The sequence below is a fragment of the Pyrus communis genome, chromosome 7, assembly GCF_041283825.1.
Source record: "Pyrus communis isolate YQ-2024b chromosome 7, ASM4128382v1, whole genome shotgun sequence".
Classification (NCBI taxonomy): domain Eukaryota; kingdom Viridiplantae; phylum Streptophyta; class Magnoliopsida; order Rosales; family Rosaceae; genus Pyrus; species Pyrus communis.
The window spans coordinates 18497336-18512751 of NC_142571.1; the positions used below are offsets into that span (position 1 = coordinate 18497336).

General features: G+C 36.9%; 2 protein-coding genes across 7 annotated transcripts; both read right to left on the reverse strand.

The window, feature by feature from the left end:
- Positions 1–4336: 4336 nt before the first annotated feature.
- Positions 4337–6961, reverse strand: LOC137733813 (putative glycerol-3-phosphate acyltransferase 8). Its single transcript, XM_068473005.2, has 3 exons — positions 6561–6961; positions 6145–6457; positions 4337–5387 (listed from the first exon to the last, which is right to left on the reverse strand). Exons 1-3 carry the CDS (start codon positions 6878–6880, stop codon positions 4518–4520), a joined length of 1503 nt encoding a protein of 500 aa, XP_068329106.2. The 5' UTR covers positions 6881–6961; the 3' UTR covers positions 4337–4517.
- Positions 6962–10447: 3486 nt separating this feature from the next.
- On the reverse strand, positions 10448–13379 carry LOC137735035 (uncharacterized). 6 transcript variants are annotated; one of them, XM_088696365.1, is made up of 5 exons: positions 13079–13379; positions 11563–11709; positions 11349–11468; positions 10981–11083; positions 10448–10901 (listed from the first exon to the last, which is right to left on the reverse strand). In XM_088696365.1, the coding sequence occupies exons 2-5, from the start codon at positions 11655–11657 to the stop codon at positions 10650–10652; spliced, it is 570 nt and encodes a 189-aa protein (XP_088552491.1). In that variant the 5' UTR covers positions 11658–11709; positions 13079–13379; the 3' UTR covers positions 10448–10649. The 6 variants fall into 6 exon arrangements, with proteins under 6 accessions (XP_088552491.1, XP_088552489.1, XP_088552487.1 ...); XM_088696363.1 differs by lacking the exon at positions 13079–13379 and adding an exon at positions 12791–12938; XM_088696361.1 differs by lacking the exon at positions 13079–13379 and adding an exon at positions 12791–12915 and having other exon boundaries at positions 11563–11809.
- Between the last annotated feature and the right edge of the window lie 2037 nt (positions 13380–15416).

Genomic DNA, 15416 nt, shown 5'->3' on the forward strand with positions numbered 1-15416 from the left:
TAGGAGGAAGAAATGCACATGGAATGACATAAAATGCTAACCAAGGCAGAAAAAAGACAACCTACTCAAATTTGTTTAGTTTTGTTTTCATGTTGTGTACGATTCCATCTGCATTTGTTATGTATCCTAGCCATCACCTTTCCTATATCCTTATTCATCCCTCCAGTTTCATGTAAGCCTCTATTTCTAGCAAGAACATAAAAACTAAAAACTAAAAATCTATGTTAGTTTTTAGCTTCATTTTCCTTATAGCTTAATTGGCTTTACCCATCACCTTTACTATATTACTAAGATGGTCCACACTATTTCTAGAACTATAACAAAATAACCCAAACTATTTATGAAATTGAATCAAAATAACGCACACTATTTCCGAAACTATAACAAAATAACTCACATTGTTTATGAAATTGAACCAATATAACTCACACTATTTATGGAACCATTGCAAAATAACCCACACTATTTCTGGAACTATAACAAAGTAACACACATTATTTATGAAACTGAATCAAAATAACCCACATTATTTCTGGAACTATAACAAAATAACTCACACTGTTTATGAAATTGAACCAAACTAACTCACACTATTTCTGGAACTATCGCAAAAAAACCCACATTATTTATGGAACTGAACCAAAATAACGCACACTATTTTTGGAACTATCGCAAACTAAACCACACTATTTCTGGAACTATAACAAAATAACCCACACTATTTATGAAATTGAATCAAAATGACCCGCACTATTTCTGGAACTATAACAAAATAATCCACATTATTTATGAAACTGACTCAAAATAACCCACATTATTTATGGAACTATAACAAAATAATTCACATTATTCATGAAACTGAACCAAAGTAACCCACACTATTTCTGGAACTATAGCAAAATAACCTACACTATTTAAAATTGAACCAACATTACTCACACTATATCTGAAACTATAACAAAATAACTCACATTATTTATGAAACTAAACCAAAATAACCCACATTATTTCTGGAACTATAGCAAAATAACCCATGCTATTTATGAAACTAAACCAAAATAACTTACACTTTTTTTTTAATTTTATATAATATAATTTATTCCAAAACAAACTTTAAATTGAGAAAGTTATTGAACTAGGTGTAAGAGTGATCACAAAAATGACCAACAGCTGCGAAGCCTCTGCAACCATATTCACTTCTTGAGGAATTTGGTCAAGAAGATGCCAAACGTCTTGCGTGATTGAAGCAAATCTCTAAGGAATCTAAACATGTTTCTTTATGGCCTGAATAATGATCTTGTAAACTCTTCGATATTAAAAGGAAATCACCTAGCTATAATAATGTGACCATTTAAATTTCTAATTAGAAAACCCGAAGTTGCCTCACCATTAAAATTAGGAAGGTGTATTCAATTGGAAATTTGAAAGATTTTAATAGATTTATAAATGTATGGATTTTTATGGAGTCTAATTGATTTGTAAAGATTTCATGTAAAATTTTGATTCAATTCCCTCAAAATCTCTTGGGGAGATGTAGGATTTGTGGATGCTAAAAATACACTGCAAAATCTCTCAAATTCCCACTAATTCCTTAACTTTGTCAAATTCTTTAAAATCAAATTCTAATTGAATATATCTGGAATGTTATAAACTTCTTTAAAATCTTAATTGAATATGTCACATCATGGCCTGGGCCCCTACCACATCCAGGGCTCAACTCCGCCATACCACGATATTGTCCGCTTTGGGCCCCGACCACGCCCTCACGGTTTTGTTTCTAGGAACTCACGAGCAACTTCTCAATGGGTCACCCATCCTGTGATTACTCTCGCGCGAACTCGTGTAACTTCAAAGTTTCTACGGAACCCGAAGCCAATGAGCTCCCAAAAGGCATCGTGCTAGGTAGAGATGGGAATATACATATAAGGCTTACATGATCCACTCCCCTCGACGATGTGGGATCTTACAATCTACCCCCTTAGGGGACCGACGTCCTCGTCGGCATACTTTCGGCCAGTGATTGGCTCTAGGATGGATATTGTGTTCTTTAATGTTTTTTTAATGTTGTTTAAGTTTGAATAACTTCCCCAACTAGTACTAGGGTGGATATTGTGTTCTTTAATGTTGTTTGAGTTTAATGTTATTTATTGTTGTTTAATATTGTTTAATATTGTTTAATGTTATTTAATGTTATTTAAAGTTGTTTAATGGCTTAGGTAGTTATAGGGAAAAAAAAATTAGAATTTTTAATTTTTTTTTATTTTGTAAAAAAAAAAATTCAAATCGAACGCCTACCTACATCAACATGACGTCAGCTAGCCGTTGCTAGTTAGCGTTAGCTATTGGGCTTGAATTTCTAGATCGGCTCAGGGCTGGCTGGCTGGTTCGGGCCAGTCGGTTGGCCTGATTGTACAATTATGGCCCGATGAAGCCCACGAGCCATTTGGCCTAGCCTTCGGTTGGAGACGACTTTCATGTCATTTCGGGCTATTTTTAGCCCTACTGTCCTCTAGCCGGATTGGTTAGAGACAGCCTAAGCTTTTCTTGGTGAATATGTAATTTAAAGCATGTGGAGAATCCAAAAAAGATCCTATTGGGGCATGAAAGAATCTTATTGGGTAGAGAAAACAATTGACAACATACAAAGCTCGACTGGAAAAGGCTGGAAATGCATACTAGCGTCTACGGTTTTGGGGCAAAGAAATTAGTGGCCAATGGTTTGAAAAATAAACTTGGAAAATGGCTATTTTTCTTTTACCTTCTTTCTATACATCCTATCTCTCTCTAGGTTGAAAAGTATGAAGATTCAGAAATCCTGATTTTATGCGGGTCCCACAATTATTTGATTCCGGATGGTTTAGAAATCACTTGCATGCTGCCATTTAATACTACGGTCTAGTGATATTCCTCTTCACTTGTAAGTGAGAAGTCTTAAGTTCGTTTAAATCACACTAGCATATGGGCACACACAAAGTGAGATTTTTTTTTATTTTGAAATAGAATGAGAGATGAAGTGATAGAGAATGTGAGAGTGGAATTTTTTTTTTTAATTAAAGATATGTTAGGATTACATGTATGTGAGGCTTAAAAAAACAGCAAAATTTGGTTGTGTGAAATTATATTTCTACCCTATATTTCTTATTCATGTTATGTTTTAATTAGAGGGTTAAACTAGTAATTTCATAAGATTTTGGTTGACAATGAGTGTTTTATTAATTAGTAGAGATTATTGCTAACTCATTATTAGACTAAGCTCCCAAAAAAAAAAAAAAAAAACAAAGTTGAGGCCGAGACTGACTTTTCCATCAACAATATTATAAAGAAAAATTTTATTTAAACCCATCTAATTTCTTTTCTACACCAAATTTACTCTCTTCACCCATATTGTTTTTTTTTATTAAAGAATTAATATTTGTTTAAACCCAAATTTATTACCTAAACTACCCTCTCAACCCAATTTAAAATGTAAAATTATCTTTACACTCATTCTCCTTATAAAATAACATTTCTAATTGACGGTTGTTTTTTTTTTTTCCAAAGAGGTGTCCTTTGCCGTATAAGACTAGCATTTCCATGGCTGGTTTTTTTTTGTTGTTGCTACCACAACCCATCCATGGACTTGGGATTCAAGAGATCATTCCATAGACTTGAATTTGTCAAGAGAATGCTATGCAAGCTCCAGTTCAGTCTTGTTTAAATCGAGCATTTTCATGTATTTTTTAAGAAACTTTGAAGTGACATAGGGCTAAGTGTTTTGCTACTATGTTAATAAACAAATAAAGAAATTGGAATTATTTCGAATAAAAAAGGTGCAAGACATGGCACCCGCTAGTTTGTGGTTAAGGTTGAACAATATTTATTTGCACCAAGAATCAAGTTTTATGTCTTTGCAGTACTAATCAAAAGTCCTTGCATTAGTGTTTTGGGACGCATACATACGGTAGAGAAAAACAAATACAATTATAAAAAGTATGAAATTTAATCCAATGAAGAAGCAAACAAACAAAATATCTATAAATCGAGTCATACCTTAATTGGAGGATTAAAAACTTCAAAATCACCATCCATCAATATAAAAAACTTGTTTTTCTCTATCAGAGCTATTAGGGTCTTAATCGGAATAAACATAGGATAAACAAAGGGTGATGCTAGGGGTTTAATTATGGTATGTGAGTCTACTGATAAATTTGATTTTTATTATTAATTTTATTTTGTACTTAATAGTAATTATGCAATAGAGTAAAATAGACGATTAACATTTAAAATTTAAGTTGAGTGTAAAAAGAGATTATATGGGTTTAAACAAAACTTCCCTATTGTAAATAGATCAACATAGTTAACCACAAGAAACGGCTATATTAAAAGCTGAATCAATGACATTAACCAAATTCACATATAAATTCTCTGCACTTAGACCAATATACCCTTCTCAACACCTTCCCAATAGACTAGCAAAACACCCCAAACAGCCGAACATATCTCTTTATCTGTCAGCCCAAAATGACCACCCACAAGGCTCACTTCTTGTACATAGACTCCACCTTCCCGTCATTTCCTCCCAACAGCAAATACTTATCCTTCCTCGTCAATCCGGTGCGCTCGAACCCCAGCACATCCCCCAACACCTTCTGCACGTAATTCGCCACCTCAATCGACGACTTCCCGGCCTTGCATGACATGTCCTCCGGCAACCGGTCCAGAAACGTCGCCTCGTACGTCGGCCTCGGGTTCATGAAAAAGAAATACGGGTCCCAGAACTTGACCCCACGGACGGTGGTCCCGTAGAACATGCTCTGCTTGCAGTCGACCGCCACGGGGACGATCCTGTCGCTCATCTCTGCGAACAAAGCACTGAATCGCAGCAGGAACGGCTCGCGACACGTGGTGCCCTCAGGGCACACCACGAGGTCCCCCTTTTGGAGGAGCGACGACAGTCGGGCTGCGTCGGCCTCGCGATCGCGAGTCAAAGCGACGGTCGGGATTGGAGATAGGAACCGGGAGAGGCGGGACACGCTGTACGACACGCAGGAGACTTTGCGGCCGAGCGCGATGGCGATGATGATCGGGTCGAGCGCCGTGCGGTGGTTGCAGACGTAGAGGTTTCCGGGGGTGCCGGGGGAGGGCGGCGGGGGACGCTTGCCGCGGATTTTGAGCTTGATCCCGAGCATTGCGTACGTGTAGGGGACGATGCGTTCGGGGAGAGGGAGGTTGATGTACACACGCATAATGCATAGGATGAAGCCAAATGGCAGCCAGAGATAGGTTAGGATGGCGTTGAGTGGGTCCGGGCGCTGCACTAGTCGTCCGTCGTGGAATATTATTTGGTTTTTGAGACGGTTCTTTGAAATTGGACGGGCTGATTTGTTGGGCGGCACCATGTAACCCTCCTGCTCAATATTGATCAGAACAAACATGGTGAGCAAAAATCTACCAAACATAATTCCATAGTAAACGAGAGTTTGTATTTCACCAGAAAATAACAATGATACTCGTAATATCCAGCATATGAAATATCAACAATGTCATTAAGTAAATGAACTTTTTCATATCATGAATGTGTAATGTGTTAGACCCTGTTATGGCAACTGCCTTACATTTCATGAATGGGTAATTTATTCTTTTAGGAGAGTGTTAATTACACACTTATTTTTACCACCTCCGAACCCTTGTTAATTTTTTGATACTTTTCTTTAATTCATTGACCTAAAATTAAAAATAATATGAAAAGTAAAAATAATTGTTTAAAGGCTAAATAGAACTATTTTTTTTTTTTTTTTCAATGTCAATGACAACTATCGATATAAGTAACGTAATTTATTAAAACGCTAAATATATAGTTGTGGAGTACTAGAAAAGTAACAATTGTACATAAGAAGTTATGATCATCGACTCCAGTTTAGTTTATAGTCTCAATAACAACTACCGATATATTTTTGCATCCAAAAGCATGATTGCCTTAATTATCTTATTTAGCTTTTGCAAGCGCGCCGTAATTTCTTGATTTGACCACTCCACACAGGGATCAACGTTTTAGCTGGCAGGTAGTTGGGGATGGTTAAGGTTATGGGTCCCATGATTTTACTACAACAAATTAACTAAAAAATAACAATAATTAGATTATATTGCCAAGTACATTACCCATACCTTGCAAAGTGACATGTAGTCATGATCCGAGCTCCGATCGCCGATCCCGAGATCCGGCACTTCGTCGCCGAACTCCTTCAGAACCGCCAAACGCTTCAATTTTCCCACCAAAACCCCGGGCTTCTTCACGAACCCGGTCGCCTTCTTCGTCTTCGGATTCACTTCGATCTCCGTCCCCAGCACCTTGTCCCCGCCCAAAAAGTCCTTCACGAACGGCTCCACCATCACCGTCGGATTCGCCGTCACCACCACCTTCCTCTTGCATTTGTCGAACACCTCGAAGCTCTCCGCCCTCACATCCGCCGCGTAAAACCTAACAATCGTTTCATAAATTCAAAATTAACATTTCAAATTAAAATATTTACGCGACACGAGAAAGATAGATATACGAATATATCCATATAATTTTACTGTACCGGGGGAGGACGGCGCGGGAGGCGAGCTCGATGTCGCGGATTTTGAGGCCGGAGAAGGAGACGAAGATGAGGATCTGGATGCCGACAGCTTCGGAGAAGAAGAAGTAGGAGACGATGACGAGCGGGAGGGAAAGGAGGAGGACAAGGCCGCGGAGGAGGCTTCCGGCTTCGATAGCCACCAGCATGAAGTAAGGGAAGGAGCTCCGGGAGATGAGCAGCGTCCCGTCCAGGTCGGCGGCGATCGACTCGTACGACGCCGTTTCGCCCACGTTGCAGGCCGCGATCGACGGGAAGCTCCGCCGTTGCTTCTGCGACGACATGGTCTCTCTCTCTCTCTCTTCCTAGAAAGCAACGCGTTTGTTCCGTTTGGCTAATTTTTGGAGTGAGGAGTAGCGTGAGTGAGAGGGAGAAACTAAGCGGGGGTTTTAAATGAGGGTGGTGGGAATGAAATTACCGTGGTACCCCTAGTGGGTCTACTGAAATTAATTAACGCTGTAAGCATTTTTCATGATTTTGGCTGGAAATATGGTTAGGTTTTGACTTCGGAGGTATTAATATTTAAAAAAAAATAAAATAACTGATGGCAAGTTGCAGCTATGTATTTTTATCAGATCCGAAGAGATAATTGAAATTTTACTTTGCCTGGGCCCAGAGCTAAACAGACTCACTAATTCAGAATATCGAACCCAAAACCTCACATACTTTGGTGTTGAATATATGCGATTGTTAAATGTATGTTATTTGCTGTATTTTGTTTCCTTAGTTAGTAAGTTAATTACTGTTTGCTTAATTATGGACAGATATAGTATGACGATTAAATGAACAGGGAAGAGAGTCGAATGCGTTACCTGCGTAATGACGGTTAAATGAAAGAATGCATGGATGGGTAAACAAATTGAGATGCAAGTAGGTAAACAGCTCAATTTATTAGTAAACAGAGATAATTGGAATCTTCGTCTCTAAATTTTAGTTGTATTGGAGTTTCGGTTTATGAAGTACAAGTCTCTCAATATTAGTCCTATCAAAGTTTTGGTCTTCATTCCTGAACTTATCACAACTGTGAAGCAATGGTCATTTTCGGTAACTCAATTTAAAACTTTACACACAAATTTTTAGTTTATGAGGAAAACCACCCAAAATGGCTATGAGACCCGAGATGTCTCTGCATTTGGGACCATCGGCCAATGTCGTTTAAAAAAAAAAAAAAAAGCTTTAACGAAAAACTCCTGATACTGTTCACCTTAACGAAAAATCATATTTTTACACTAAAAAGTCAATCATGGTACTATTCACTTTACCCTTTATTTTGTCTTTATCGTTAAAACTCAAAGTTTTCAAGCTATTTTCATTAGTTTTCCTTAAAAAAAAAAAAAATGCTTGCATGTTAGGGTAGGCATTTTCTACAAGAAAAAAAAAATAATGTAACTATTTATAAAATTAAATTAAAATCCGCACATGCTATTTATGTGATCGGTTTTATGAGGGTGATGTCGTATGTAAGAGTTGTATCTTGTATGCTATAAAAGTTCCTTTGCTAGGTCACACAATGCAGTTTAGCAATATACAGAACGAAAAAAATTAGTGAACCAGACACATTTTGATGGCAAACATTGTTGTGCAACAAAGTTTTTCAACATAACAATCAAACTTATGATGATGTGCAAGTTTGGCGACGGATATTTCATTCTTCATAAAGAATAATATTTCTCTTCAAGTAAAGGATAGTTTAAGGACTCAAGTTTGGCGATGGATATTTCATTCTTCATAAAAAATAATATTTCTCATCAAGTAAAGGATAGTTTAAGGACTCGTATAATGTTAAATCTAAAACAATAAGGATTCGAACTTGAGTGGAAAGAAGCAAAAGTGTACTGCTCTAGCCAATTGTCATAATTAACATTTGCTCGGTAACAAATTAGGTCAACTAAGTAAATATAATTAAAGTATGAATACCTTAATTCATTCCAACGAAAAACAAAACTTTGTGCTATTTTTTTTTATTATTTTAACATAATAATATTATAAACTGCTCTAATTTACGGAAAAAAAAAAATATATATTCAACCTAAACACTGCCTTTGCAGCTCATCTAGACTTGCCATGTATTTGACTTTGTGGAGAAGAAAATTGTGTCCCAAGAAATTAAATGCAGGAAGCATAGAGGACACAGAATTCCGTTGGGGGTTTGATGATCAGTCCCAGCAAATATTAATAATATCTTAAGGGCGGTGGTTGGAGTTGGTGAAGTCTTAAAGGGGTTAATGTTTCCAAAAAAAAAAAAAAAAAAAAAAAAGGGGTTAAATGATTATTTCATCTCTGCTTTTTATTGGTGGCCATGCTTTCCCATTCATGTTTGTTCCATCTATCTTATCAATCCGTCTCAACTTCTGTGATTGCGTGCAAGGTTTTAATTTTAGGACTTGTTTGGTTGCCTAGAAAAGTTTTGCTACCTTATATTATGTGTAAGAATGTTGTTAAATTCATTGTTTATAAGGAAAACCACCCATTAGGTTAAGGATAATACTTGCATATTCCCATGTGGTGATGTACATATCTCCGTATTCTGTATTTAAGAATGACGTAGCTTGATTGAATAAAATTAACGATCGAAATCCTTAAGTTAATAGCAATTGCCAATACATGATATTTTCAGCTATATGAAGGGAAATGATAAGCTCTTTTGATTTCCAATCTGTTTCTGGTCATTTATTTTCTTATGGCCCTATGGGCATACAAAAAGAAAAAGTTTCTTTATTATTTTTAAGGGCATCTTTGGGACTACCTTTAAGACTGTTAAATAAAGTGCTTACAAGTATAAGTACTTCATACGAAAGCAATCTCAAACGAGCCATTATTCTCTTCTGTCTTTTTGTTTAAGTATATCGTTTATCACTCTCACCACGAATATTTTCCTTTTTACTCCCTTTTTCTAGAAAAAAAATATTCTTTTGTCAAATAATGAAAAATGTTAGAATTGTTGATAGAAGTTGATTGTTATTAAATGTGTTATTTATTAGCTGCTATGCTTTGGTGGGAGTTGATTGAGGTAGAAGGTGACCGCGTTGAACTAAACATTGACTAAACAATTGTGTTTCTAGAACCTTTAATATCAAACACAGTTAAAACACCTCAACAACTTTTTAATCGAAATCAACGGTGGAGATGACTTTTATGACCAATGAGAGTCAAATACTGATAGTGGGTGTAGGATTAAACGGAACTTGCGCTCATTCACGTGTAGGCGACTGATCGTATGATAGCTCGAGGTGCTACAAGGTCAGTAGTTACTAGTTAGTTTGCCCAACAATGTTGACAGAGATTTTTATGATAGGCTGAGCAGCCTTTCACCCGGGATGCATACTATATACACATTCAAGAGTAGCTGGATTCTTTCCGTCATATAAAGCCATTCACCATGAGAGGCTTACATCGACACCAATGTGACATTATCTCAAGCCTATCATCCAAAGTCATGTGCTTTAACGAATGGCATCACATGATTGGTTTGGTAAACAGCCACCTCGGCGTCCCCATTGGATGCTATCACGCAAGTTCTCCATTGAAGTGTTCTACATTGTCCCTTCTTTACTAGCATACGTATTCTTCCATCTTCAACAAGTTTGGATGCAAGTCTGATAAATTAAATATGGTATGATTGATAACTAAGGATTTATACAAAATGAAACTGAAGCTCTATAAGAATTGAATTGCCCACGCCGCTAGTTTAATTAGAAAGAGAAGTATCGCTAGACCTAGAGTTGTTAGTCGCACCTTAAAACCAAGAGGTTAGACATTTCAAACGCTGGAAATAACTATTATCGAGTAAGGCCTTACAAAAGAAGTTGCAAGTGAGCAAGAAGGAAAAGCAGTTCATAAAAATACACAAATCGGAAAATATAACAATCATATAACGTGATCTTCACAAATGTATAGCATTTCATCAACCTTCAATAAATGGATGCGAAAGAAAACTATTTAAGAATCCTTTCCAATGCACTTGTCTAATACTTGATCAAAAGCTAAAGTCAATCAGTAAGAAATCTCAAGAACTAACGGACCAAAATTATTATCAAAAGATGGCACTTTAAGTTACCAGGAACCTCCTCCTCCTCTGGATCTCTCCTGCGCTTCAGCTACCTTCTCCTCTTGCAATTTCCTTACAAGTTGAATAATTTTGGGATTGTAGAAGCGGTCGCGAACATACTTCTTCTCCTCAGCTTGTATTTCCTTGATAGCGCTGGGATATGGGTTGGGAGGAGGCCTCTTCCCTTGAAGGCGTGCAATTTTCTTCAAGCGGGAATATGCCTTCTTCTTCTCTTTTCTCTCCATCCGGTATTCCATCTAGAAGACAATATGAAACAAACGTGAGAAAAAACTTAGAAAGCACATACATACGGGGACAGGAAATCCAAATACATACATCGGCTACTGCCATTGCTTCTTCCTCAGAAACCCCTTGCTCTTTCAACTCAAGCACCCGCAAACCAAATATACGGGCTGGTGGAGGATCAAAAGAAGAAATCCTGTTCAAACATAATGGATAAGTTAATGCATCTTGCGTTTTCTCATAAGAAGTTAATATGTCTTCCGGGTTCATACAACACACTCAATCCTGAATTACTAACCACATCTATTAGCCAAGGATAAACTCATAACAAGACCCAATTGTTATTTGTAACGAGAGCACAACTCATATGCTCACACACTGGATGGTAAACAGCATACGAAATGGGATGTAAATGAACACCGAGTATTGGCATTGCAACAGAATACAAAGATAAATCATACTTTATGGCATCTTCATGTTTGGAATCTGGATGCTTTTGGAAAAACTTCTTTATGTAAACATCCTCTGGGAGAGTGATTTTCTGAATTGCATTCGCACGAGGAAATGTTACAGGCGGTGCCCTGAAAAAACCACAATACATTATGTTGTTAACAACTAAATAAAAAGAAAAGGCATTGCAAGAATAAAAGAATAGCGAGAAAGAGAGAGACAAACTTTTCCATCGCTTTGAGCCAAACAGGCTCGGCCTTGGCTAGGCCCTTCACCAGCTTTCTAGTTCTCGTAAGTAAATCTCCTTTCATGAACGACATAGTTGCCTCCCCTTGGGGATCTCCAAGCAATGACTTTTTCTTTTTTTCCTACCTAGAAACGAGAAAGCAGTAGATGAACTCAGCAGTGCAATACGCTGTTTGGTTGTCTATAGAAGATTACGGATTCTTCAGTGTTTCCATATTGATATTACCTGTTACTAACCACGAAAAGAAGATAAACACAATTTTAATGTCGACCAGGCTATTTTATATTTTCCTACAATATGTACATTATAAATCAAAAGGTTTACTAGGATTAGCAAATTATGCAAGGCAATTTATGAAAATCTCTCTTTGCCATTACTAAGGAAACTATGTGCTGTTCCTAGTGATAACAAATCAAAAATTTACAAGAAAAAAAAAATTCGGAATCAACAGAACAACCAAGTATTACAACAAATTAGAGGTTTAAAAATGTACCAAAAGAGTAGAATCTGTAATCCAAAGAACAACAAAAGGAAGATTAAGACCAGGAAACGATTTAAACACAGAACTAAATCATCAAAAGACGAATTCATCTTTCGAACTTGAATGGCTTACAAATACTACAGCACAAGAAGAATTCCGTGAAAAACAAGTTCCATGGTCTACTAAACCCTATTTAAACTACCCCTGATATCAACTAATTTTTATGTTGGTACTAACAACAAACTACTTCACAGATTTTCTAAAGATACACTAAGCACGAAAACCAGTTTAATCCATCATTAGTCAAAAACCCATCTAATTGATGTCATATTAATCAAAATCCACCAAATCCCATATCCAGAATCCTAACAACAACTAAAATTTCAAATTTTTGAGTGAATTCGAGAGGAACAGGAACTACCCACTTCACCGAATTGTCTACCAAGATACCCAGATTGAAAAGAAAACAATTATATTACTGGAAAGAAAATCAAAATTGAAGCTCTATACTATATGGGTTCTATTTGCTTAACAGAGAAGTGCATCGTAGCACAGGAGCAATTAACACAACAAAGCAGAAAGAAAGGTTGATTTGTGAGAATTAGATACGCATCGGGAAGATTGAAACCAAATGAACAAAAATACATAAATTGAATTTACTGTTGGAAAAATACCGAGAGATTGAAAAGTCTGCAATTGCAGTGGAGGGTGAGTGGCGGTGTTACCTGGTAGTGGTGACGTGAAGGCTGAAGACGGGCTGAGACATATGGGAAATTTGGAAAACTAACTAAATTATGGACCCTAAATAGAATTCTAACCACCTTTTTAAATATTATAATAATTATAATCAAAAGTTGATATGAAAGTACTAATACACCCTTCGAATAAAATTTTCTCAAAAAACCAAATGAAAAAATATCATCCATTGAAATCAAACAAAGCAAGATTGAAGTTCCTTAAATAACCCAAAACCCTAATTCAATCATAGAATAAAACAAAATCCAAAGTTCAACCTTTGGAGAAAATGAGAGAAAAAGAGAATGGACCACCGCATTTTGGGCTTTTTACCAACGATTTGGTTCTGGAGCTGATCTTAGAAGTGGAGGTTCCAATTGAGGGGCTGAGATGTTGAGGAAGGGCAGTGGGCACTAAAGTGAGCGAAGGCCTCGTTGTGAGCTTGGTGGTGCAAGTACTCGAACTCAAGGATTACATCGTTGTAGTTGAAAATCAAAAATTGGAGAGGAGAGGAGGAAGCTAACTAAGACTGAGAGTGAGAGTCGTCTTCATGTGGAGGGGGTCAAAAAAATTTTTGGGGGTTCAGAACTAAACGAAGGTTGTGTGTGACAGTATAAAAGAGGAAGAGGAAGAGGAAGAGAGAGGGATCGTGCTACACGCCATGACTAGCTGTGCTTGGGTTGGGTTTATGTGGTTTTGAATTATCGTCTAGAAAGGATAGAGATGGCGGTAAAAGACAGTCGAGCCTTTGTTTTTTTGTTTTTTTTTTAGAAAACTTTATTTTAAGGGTGTATTAGCATTTTCATATCAACTTTTGGTTATAATTATTAAAAATTTAAAATGATGGTTAGAATTCTATTTGTGATCCAAAATTTGGTTATTTTTCCAAATTTCACCTGGCATTAGTGGTGTGTAGGCTGAAGACGGGCTGAGAAATGATGGAGAAATGTCGAGGTAGAACCGTACAAGTGGGAGAAGGGTGACGGGGTGGAATTGAAACTTTTGTTTTGGGCACCTTGCCACCCAACTTTTCTTTTTGTTTGTTTGTTTGTTTTTATTTTTTTATATTTATTTATAAAATAGAAATTACTGAAATCGCCACGACAGTCCATCTTTTTGGGGTTCAGAAAAACTTATAGAGGCATTTGAGACTTTGAGCCTTTCCTGACCACCATCATGTGATTCACTAGCACTAGGAATCAATTACAACATATGTCGTTTAAATACGGGCCTGAAATTCATCACCAATCACTAAGCTACCTACATATAAGATAACATACAAAATATATCAAGTTCAATGTTGATGCTAGTTGGGTGACGGCAACGAACACGGGATTTACTGGGGTTGTTGCTAGGGACTCTGTTGGCACCTTTATTGCTGCTAGGAGATGTAGTATTGATGCTCATTCGGCTGCAGCTGCTGAAGCTTTTGCAATCTGCCATGGTTGCGAGTTGGCTGTTGCTTTGGGTGTGAGTCATGTAGTGATTGAATCTGACTCCCTTGAGTCAATTTCTTGCCTTAAGGGTAAGATCACAAATGGCAGGTGGGAGGCTTTCCCAACACTGACAAGGTGTAAGTTCCTTGGGGATCCTTTTCAGGACTGTCGCTGGTCTTGGACTCCAAGATCAGCCAATATGGTAGCAGACCTTTTGGCATTGCGAAGAAATGTGGAGATGTGTGACTTTACTTGGGTCGATAGGCCCCCATCTTCACTTATTCATGAATTATGTAATGATGGACTTGTCTGCCCTTCGTAATTTAGTTGTGGTAATGGAAGGGGTGACGTGTTTAGCTCTACTTGATGCGTCTGGTTTCATTCACCCCCTTACATTACCCGGGTTTTTCTATTGCTTGCCACGTTGTAGGCCTCTTTGTGTACAATCGGCATCTTTACCCTAGTTATATTGCATTCCCAGTTCTCAAAAAAGGAAAAGGATCCTCGCCGGATCCTTTTCCTAGGGATCTTGTGATCATGGCCATTCATCATACATTGTACGGTCAGTTTTCGTTAGGTACTATTTATATTTAATTTTAAATTTTTCAAATGATTTTTGACCGTACGATGTACGATGAACGGCCACGATCAGAAGATCCTCAAGAAAAGGATCCAGCGAAGATCCTTTTCCATATCCAAAACCCAAAATGTGACAATCAAGAATAAAAGTTGCGCCTTTTAAAAAGACATGATGCTTGAAAAAACATCATGGGGTAAAACAAAACAAATTACAAACAAACGAGTGTCTTGCCAGTTAGTACTATGGTCTAATTGTATTCCTTTTCATTGGTAAGTGAAAGGTCTTAGGTTTGATTGCTGCCAAAGGCGAAATTGAACCAAATTATTATGACTCGATTATTGTGAGGTTTAGTCCACTCTTCTACCTTTTAGTATTGATAATATCGAATGTATTCATATATATATATATATATATATATAAACATTAGGGAAATGACTTCTCCAATCTTTTTTAGCTTATCATATATCTTTCTTTATTTTTGGCCATTAAATTAAATAAATTAAACAGAAATAATGATCAGAATTAAATATGAATATGTGAGAGAGTAAAAAAGATGTGTGTGTGTTTTTTTTTTTTTTTTTTTTTCCAAAAAAGATGTGT

Excerpts from the sequence above, each read along its gene's own strand:
- LOC137733813 (XM_068473005.2), bottom strand. The coding sequence starts at position 6,880 with ATGTCGTCGCAGAAGCAACGGCGGAGCTTCCCGTCGATCGCGGCCTGC. Across the intron at positions 6,458-6,560 it reads TCCCGCGCCGTCCTCCCCCG|GTTTTACGCGGCGGATGTGA; the intron begins GTACAGTAAAAT and ends AACGATTGTTAG. Across the intron at positions 5,388-6,144 it reads ACTACATGTCACTTTGCAAG|GAGGGTTACATGGTGCCGCC; the intron begins GTATGGGTAATG and ends AATATTGAGCAG.
- LOC137735035 (XM_088696365.1), bottom strand. The coding sequence starts at position 11,657 with ATGTCGTTCATGAAAGGAGATTTACTTACGAGAACTAGAAAGCTGGTG. Across the intron at positions 11,469-11,562 it reads TGGCTCAAAGCGATGGAAAA|GGCACCGCCTGTAACATTTC; the intron begins GTTTGTCTCTCT and ends TGGTTTTTTCAG. Across the intron at positions 11,084-11,348 it reads AAACATGAAGATGCCATAAA|GATTTCTTCTTTTGATCCTC; the intron begins GTATGATTTATC and ends ATGTTTGAACAG.